Genomic DNA, 8,044 nt, shown 5'->3' on the forward strand with positions numbered 1-8,044 from the left:
AGGTGTGATGTTATTTTTTTAAGTAATTCTTATGTTTTAGAGTTGCACATTGAAGTATTTAGGATGAGATAATGATACCTCAGATTTATTTCATAATAGATCCAGATGGGGAGAGAGGCTGGACATATAGATGAAACAAGATAGGCTCATGTTGTTAATTATTAAAGCTGGGTGACTGAAACAAAGGTCATAGTATTTTCTGTGTGTTTTTAATTCATGCTATAAATTTACATAACAAAGCAAAATATAAATGAAACTAAATGTGATTAGATGTGAAATATAAACCATGAGTGTGGGTAGGGAGTGGATTACAATAAACGGCATGTGAAAGAGTGAGAACATTCACTCAGCAATTATCTCGTTGAGAACCTAGTAGGTTAGGTTCTGTGTTAGGTCCTGGGGATACCCAGTGAAAAAAACAGACATGGTCCTTGCCCTCGGGCAGTCCCATATACCTGTGAGGATGCAGATAAGTAAGTAGGAGATTAAAATGAGAGGTGGGAGCATCCAGAAGAACATCCAAGCATTTCACAGGGTTAAAATGACATTTTTCTGGTGTTTGAACAGGAAACGCTGGTAGGTTTCTGTGACTCGGTTGAGTGCTGCCCTCTAGAGGTGCCACTGAGAAAAACACTTCTCAGACCACACCAGAGGCACCCAGCAACTGTGTGAGGGTTTTTCTGGGGAGTGAGTCATGGACAAAGTCAGGAGATCTTTCAATTCAGGTGGGAGCAGAAAGGGGGAGTTTCAGGCTGAGGTGATGACCTGTGAAGGGAACTTTTAGTACATTCCCTTCAGCTTCATAGCAACGTGTTTACCTAAGCCTTGGGATTACACTTTCCCAATTGCTTCATGAGTGCATGGGACTTTAGCCTGATTCTTTCTCAATTTTATGAAAAAACAAGCACAGAAACAATCCAGAGACAGCCATTCCAGGTTGTCTCCTTTCTACAAACGAATAATCTGTTTTCACTGTCATCCAGACTTCAGCTTTGCAGTCCACTGATATGTTCAGAGTTGCGGGCAGGATGCGTTCAGCCCAGGAGATGAAGTAGGGGCGATGCTTATAGCTTCCCAGGCTTCCTCTTCTCCATCCAGCTTGAGGGGAATGGGTGGTGGGCAAGGGCTCACTGGAGACCCTTGCTCAGGCCTTCCGGGTTCTCTGTGCTCAAAGTTTGATTGTTACATCCATCCACCTCTCAAGAAATATCACACTTGCCAGCCCCATCCACTCTCAGTCACCCTACCGCAATGTAACCTGCCAAAACTTACGTTGTGTTCAACCAGATGCTTTATAGACTGTTGCTCTGTACAGCCTGCTGCTGTGTGATCCTAGATCCACAGCAATCTCTGTTCCATGGAGCAAGTTAGAAACCCCCAAATTCCTGATCTTTTCACCGTAAAGAACTCCATTAAGCTATAATAGCTACTGCAAACAAACGGCACCTGTTACTTGATTTATGTGGGCCAGGCCCTGTACTGTGTGCTTTGAAAACACTGCAATATTCTGTCTGACAAAATGTTCGACCTCCATTTTACAGATGAGGAAATAAGGCTTGGAGACAATGATTATGCCCGGATCACACAGCTAGATGAGGAAGAACCAAGATTAGAACAAAATCATATCAACATCAAAATCCAGAAAATCTTAATAACTGTCTCCTTAGACTTAGAGTTTGATAGATTCTACCTACTAGGTCAACTACATCATTATGGAATAACTGATTATCATATTTGTATTAAATACCCGCAACCACTTAGAGCTTCTGATTCGATTGAGACAGCCTTGCCACTGGCTGCCATTCCAACCAGTGACTTCTCTTAGGACAAGGTGTAATTATTCCAAACATTTAAATTATTGGATATAGATAAAGAACAAACTTTTTTATCAATATTAGGTTGATTTAAATTAAAAAAGAATAACATGATGAAACAGCAGCCATCTGACAATATGCTAATAATAACTTATGTTTATTAAGCCCTTAATATACACCTGGTACTTTTCTAAGTGCTTTGTTTGCATGCCTTAGTGATTTCATCCTCATACCAACCTATAATATAGGTACCATAAGTATACCCATTTTATAGATTAGAATACTGAAACACAGAGAGATTCAGTAATGTTTCTCAGGTCAAGAAGCCAGTATGTTAAAAAGGTGATTTTTAACCATGCAGCCTTATAAGAAACCAAAGCTTTTTGGTTAAAAAAACAAATTAGCGTTAAAAAAAATTGCTAAATAATAGTGTTAAAAAAATTTGGTTAAAAAAACCTTAGTATAATTTTTTCCATAAAATAGGAATTCTACCTACACTTTTTACGGGAGAGGAAATTCTAATTTTAACAAATGAAGCCGTACAGCAGCTGGAACCTATTTCACTTTTTGCAAGGCCTTGGAGAATGGGGTGATATAAATGACAGGAGAGGCCCCTTGGAGGTAGATTCTTAAGTGGTCCTTGGCACATGGCATATCCCATGGTGGGGACACTCAAGGTTCAGTTCTGCTCCCACACAAAGAGACAGACTTTTCCTGAGACATTACAACTTAATAACTACAAGAAATTTGTAGTCACTTCCCTCCAGTGACATCCCCTCCTAAACCATGACCTAACCATGGACATGGGTGGGGTCAAGGTGGAGGTGAAGTGAACTACAAGAACGAGCAGCTACGTGCAGTGATAAATGCCCTTCTCGTGATGGATCAAATCCAAATTTCCAAATGGCCATGACCAGACTGCCCTGTGTATGCTGCCAAACTCAGAAATCTGACTTCTCCACATTATGTACCGGACAGGGGCCCCTCAAGTTTAAAAGCCTTTAATGCTATGGAATCAACTAATATGAACTTATTTACTGTTTCTACCTCCAGTTTGAAGAGAAATTTATAAAAACTCCAGAAGATTTGGAAAAGTTAAGAAATGGTAAGGCCAAGTATCCAAATGCCTCTGATGAGGGCATCCAGGGGAAGGTATAAGTGGAGGTTTATCACGAGGCAATGCCTATGTGTCTGTAGGGTGGTAGTTGGGGTGGTAGAGGGGGAGCAGAGTGGCTAAAATGTAAGGGGTGAGGCCGCTTGAGCAGGTCTTGCCACTCTCTCAGGGTTAAAACAGGGGTGACCTTTCTGAATATTTGCAAAAGGAACCATCCCAGTGCCCCAAGAATGCCCTCTCCTTGGTTCCTCATGTTTCTGCACCGCGAATGAGCTGGAATCGGCTCAGGATCCCACACTGCCCTCCCTGTCCAGGACACACAAGGACATGCACAGACAAAAGGATAGCTGCGGCAGTCACCTTGAGTCTGTTTTTTTTATGGGTTTGACAAAGTGGTATCCTAGCAATCCTATGGACTTAGATATGAGGTGGTGTTGACTTAGTTGGGAGTCGAGGTGAGAGTGGGAGGAAAGAGATACAGAGCAAGGGCCAGCAGGCGTGGGGTCACACCCATTGCAGTGGGGTTATTTGCAGAGCACACTGAGGGCCCTACAGAGATTTCTCTCTTAGAACTGGCCTTGATGCCGTGAACACCATGAGACTTGGGGAACTTCCCATTTTAAATGGCATCTGGCTGGTGGCTCAGTTCAGCCCCTCCCAACTCCTTCCTAAAATATTCATGGAGAAAAACTAAACACAGAAATTACAGATACCAACCATGTATCTGGGTGGGAAATAAAAACATAAATGAAATAGAATAAGAAGTAAAAGGGAGCTCTTAACAGAAAAAAAAGAACTATGGGAATCTGAAACTAAAGTGCGATTACAGCTGAAAAATTACCAGGTGAAAAAATTTCCTCATTTTATATCTTTGGTCATTTCAGCAAACAATTTTCATCCTGAAAGTTTGGACCCATAGACATTTCACTCTTTTTCTTCTGTTGTTATTTCAAAAGATGGGAGTTTGATGTTCCAGCAAGTGCCCATGGTTGAGATTGACGGGATGAAGCTGGTGCAGACCAGAGCCATTCTCAACTACATCGCCACCAAGTACAACCTCAACGGGAAAGACATGAAGGAGAGAGCCCTGTACGGTCTATTTTCTGATCTGACATCAACAGATAACACAGGGATGATTTAGGTCCCCCCTGGAGTGAGCAGGACCATGCCAGGGACATCAGGACGAGCAGTAGCCTGGCCTTGGGTGTGTAGACTGAGGTCCAGGATGGCAGAGTCCTGTGGGGAGGGGGAAGACTAAACATGGGGTGGATTCAGGCAAGTGTGCTATTAGAAGGAAAGTATTGTGGAAAACCCAATTTGGAACAAAAGGAAAAAAAGGTCTCCTGTAATGTGCACTGGTTGTCATAGTATAAAGAATTGCACCACGTAAGGGGATATTTTAGGTGGGATCTTGAGAAATACCAACGTGGCTAGAGTGGGGCAGGAGCACGTGAGATTGCTCAGGAGGCAGGCCTTTGGTCATGGGGACCACTCTAAGTTCATGCACAGAAGCAACAACAGCAGAGACAGCACACCTGTGTACAGTGTCAGTGGTTACTTGAAGGATTCCATGAATTTCTCTCATGTCTGGGCTCTGGCTGGGTCACTGATGCTCTTTCTTCCTGTATTTGGTCATGTGTTTTATGAAATTTTTAAACATATATCTATATGCTGATAGGTTGTCTAAGAAATAAATGCTGGCATATGAAAGTCACCCGCTGGAGGTAAATTACTTTGCTATCACCTGACATTCTATTCTCTTAGGTTTTTAAACTATAGTCTAAGGCAGGAGGCTTTGACTGGTTGTTTCTGTCTTTCAGGATTGAAGTATATACAGAAGGTGTGGCAGATTTGTGTGAAATGATCATGCCTCTGCCCTTATGTCCTCCTGATCAAAAAGATGCAAAGATTGCTCTAATCAAAGACAGAACAACAAATCGCTATTTCCCTGCCTATGAAAAAGTAAGTGAAGCTATTCAGTGACTTGGGCCCTGAGTTTAGAGAACAATAGAAAAATAGTGCCCGCCCATTTGTGGGACATTGACTTTCATTCCAAGGACACTTCCTGAACTCTGACTCTCACATAATTTTATAAAAATGTACTGTGAAGAAGAATCATACCACTGATACCCAAGTTATAATTTTTCAGCAAAGTTTCAGTTACATAGAACCCAATCTAGAATTTTTCTATTCAATAGAATTTCAGGGCCATGATGAGAATTTGGGCTGTGGAAGGCTCTGAGCCACACTAGAGGTGGGGCTAGATCTTGCAGATCACCATGGGCTTTGATTCAAGAGGACCGTGATGAAAGCAATACAGCAGAAAACATTCTGGCACCACATGTATGGAGACACGAGACCAGCTGCCCATCAGGGGAACTGCAGAGTTTCAGGGACGGATGAGAAATATGTAAATAGGGATCATGGCAGAGAGATGAAGAGGAAGAGATAGACGAAGAGATTTTAAGAAAAATATAATCTACAGAATTTGTGGACATGGTTCTCAGATTTTCAAGGAAAGTTGTACAAAGCTAAGGAAATAAATTTTTATCATTACATACATAGTACCTTTCTTAGTTAATGTCTCTCTTTGAAGGTAATAGGAGAACATTTCAAGATCAAAACTACCTGGAATCATGCTAAATAAAAATCATGCATACCCTCCCCCCAAGAAAAGACTGTAAAAGATATAGGAGATTTACAAATAAAAGACTTACCCCCAAACACCCATCATTATAATGCATTAGGTTATTCTTTTATTCATTCAGCAAAGGTTAATTCATTGCTGACCCTGCCCTATGCAAGCAGGGAAGTATTTAAGAGTAATATGATCCTCAATTGCACCCTCCTGGCCCTTGTGGTGCTGACAGTTTGGGGTACATTCACATGGTGACAAGCTCCACAACCATTACAGTGTATGTATATTTATACTATGAAAACAAAGAGCCCTATGATAACAAAAATGAACAATGAACAATACTACAATATAGCATTTCATGTAGTAATATGTTTTTGTAGCAAACAATTATTCTTACTTCTATACGTGCACAGAATCTGAATGGGTATTTGCTCAATATTGTCTCTAACTGGTGGTGCCAAGTGTTCTTTTTCTCTTTATTCTTTATGATTTGAGTATTTCTGAAATATTTTAATTAATATCACATATTACTCCCAAATTTTATTATGAGATATATTTACTTACCACCTAGATAGCAAAATTAGCTTCTTATTATGTTTGCTTTGCCATATGTGCCCATTTGTCCATTGATCAAACATGCATTTTTCACGCATTACAAGGAAAGTTGCAGACATCAGTGCAGATCATCTCTAGGACATCCAGCATGCAGCTCATCACAGTGTAAGTAGGAGGCAGAGCCAACGTTGCAAGGGACATGACGGATTCAGGTTCACCCAGGTTTCCTTCAGATCCCAGAGAGAGAGGCCAGGAGGTGAGGAGAGCAGACGAGAGGAGAAACACAGACTCTGCTGTCACAAAGTGGAGTCACTGCCCAAGAGGGACTGGAGAGAGAGAGCAGAGTGGAGAGCCATGTCCTGAAGTTTCAGGGCCGCAGCCTTGTAGGGTGTGGGGTAGACAGACACTTGGTGCTGCAGGAGCCTGTGGAAGACGCAGGTGAGGCTGGGCGGTGTGAACACCGCAGCGATGTGGGAATGACAGCAAATGGTAGCCTGGGCTTCAACTGAGATGTGAGCAAACCCATTTCACGCTGTCCTCATGAATCAGGGCCGGTGGAGAAAGGTCTGGAGCTCTGCACCCTCCTGGTGAGGCAGCAGAGGTGGGAGAGTCGGGCTGCAGAGGCTCAGGGAGAAGCAGGGCCCAGCCTGACTGTGCGTGTTCACCATCTGATTCCTCGAATTGGCAGGTGTTGAAGAGCCATGGACAGGACTACCTTGTTGGCAACAGGCTGAGCCGGGCTGACATTCACCTGGTTGAACTTCTCTACTATGTGGAAGAGCTTGACCCCAGCCTTATCAGCAACTTCCCTCTGCTGAAGGTGATCTGCTTTATGCCCCTAGAGAGGCAGCCCCACATCTCCCATCTTGGAATCTCATATTTGGACGCTTGGGCTGGTGACATTCTGACCCCAGCCCTCTCCAGCCTTCTCTGTCCACACCCCCAACCCCCCTTTTATTTTGTGTCTTCTTTTCCATCTCAATTTTTCCACATCTTCATTTCTCCTGCTTGGAGATTATTGACACTTATCTGTGTCAGTATCCGACAGACTCATTGTTCTCTGTATTGCACAAGAACCATGAATCTATAAGATTAATAATGTAAGGAAAAAGGGGAAGACTGTGAAGTGCATAAGGTCTGAAAGACACCCTCCGGGAAAATGCTACTGACCTATGTTTTCTTCCTCCTACCTTCATTTCTCACCGGAGTCTGTTTTCCAGCCCCTGTACTGGTGCTGGTGGAGGGGACTCAGTGAGTCTTTTTCTAGGAGGGTCTCTGATCGCCTGGGTTATGTTAACAATGGGTTGAGCTTTGGGTTTCACTCTGATGCTATGTTTTTGTGCATTGCAGGCTCTGAAAACCAGAATCAGCAACCTCCCCACTGTGAAGAAGTTTCTGCAGCCTGGCAGCCAGAGGAAGCCTCCTGCAGATGAGAAACATATAGAAGAAGCAAGGAAAATTTTCAAGTTTTAATAAAGCAGGCATGGATGCCAAGCACATGCAAGAACCACCTTCTGATGTATTACAAGAAAGAAGTGCTTTACCTAAATGTTGATTCTGATTACTGTGAGGCTAATAAACTTTTCCAAAGTATATGTGCTAATTTAATTGGAAATCATCTATAGAGATTTAGTTGTAATACCATTTACTTGGTTTTTATCAAGTTTGAAATCATGATCACTTCCTAGCATTTCTCTCTGAATTTAAATAAAAGCATAAAAGTTACTTGGACTTTGATTTATGCAAAAACTTGGCATGTAACAGCTATCATATACTTTCTTAAAGAGAAGTAAGTAGAAATTTTCATCTGACACTCTGGGTTACACAAAAATAGCCTTTTCCTGTTGTATTTTGCTACTTTTCTGACTAAATAGAAACTTAATAAAACCTTTTCTTAAAGACCCATGGTAGGAAATCTTATTA

General features: G+C 42.1%; 1 protein-coding gene across 3 annotated transcripts in view; it reads left to right on the forward strand.

The window, feature by feature from the left end:
• The window catches only part of LOC103609025 (glutathione S-transferase A2), a 34,305-nt gene extending 26,463 nt beyond the window's left edge, over positions 1-7,842 (forward strand). For all 3 annotated transcript variants that reach the window (XM_008593482.1, XM_008593427.1, XM_008593548.1), the window contains 5 exons: positions 2,868-2,919; positions 3,885-4,017; positions 4,749-4,890; positions 6,810-6,941; positions 7,472-7,842. In XM_008593482.1, the coding sequence (XP_008591704.1) occupies positions 2,868-2,919; positions 3,885-4,017; positions 4,749-4,890; positions 6,810-6,941; positions 7,472-7,594 (582 nt within the window). In that variant the 3' untranslated portion in view covers positions 7,595-7,842. The remainder of the gene's footprint in view (positions 1-2,867; positions 2,920-3,884; positions 4,018-4,748; positions 4,891-6,809; positions 6,942-7,471) is intronic.
• Positions 7,843-8,044: the final 202 nt, after the last annotated feature.

The sequence above is a fragment of the Galeopterus variegatus genome, unplaced genomic scaffold (genome assembly GCF_000696425.1).
Source record: "Galeopterus variegatus unplaced genomic scaffold, G_variegatus-3.0.2 Scaffold13, whole genome shotgun sequence".
Taxonomy (NCBI): Eukaryota; Metazoa; Chordata; class Mammalia; order Dermoptera; family Cynocephalidae; genus Galeopterus; species Galeopterus variegatus.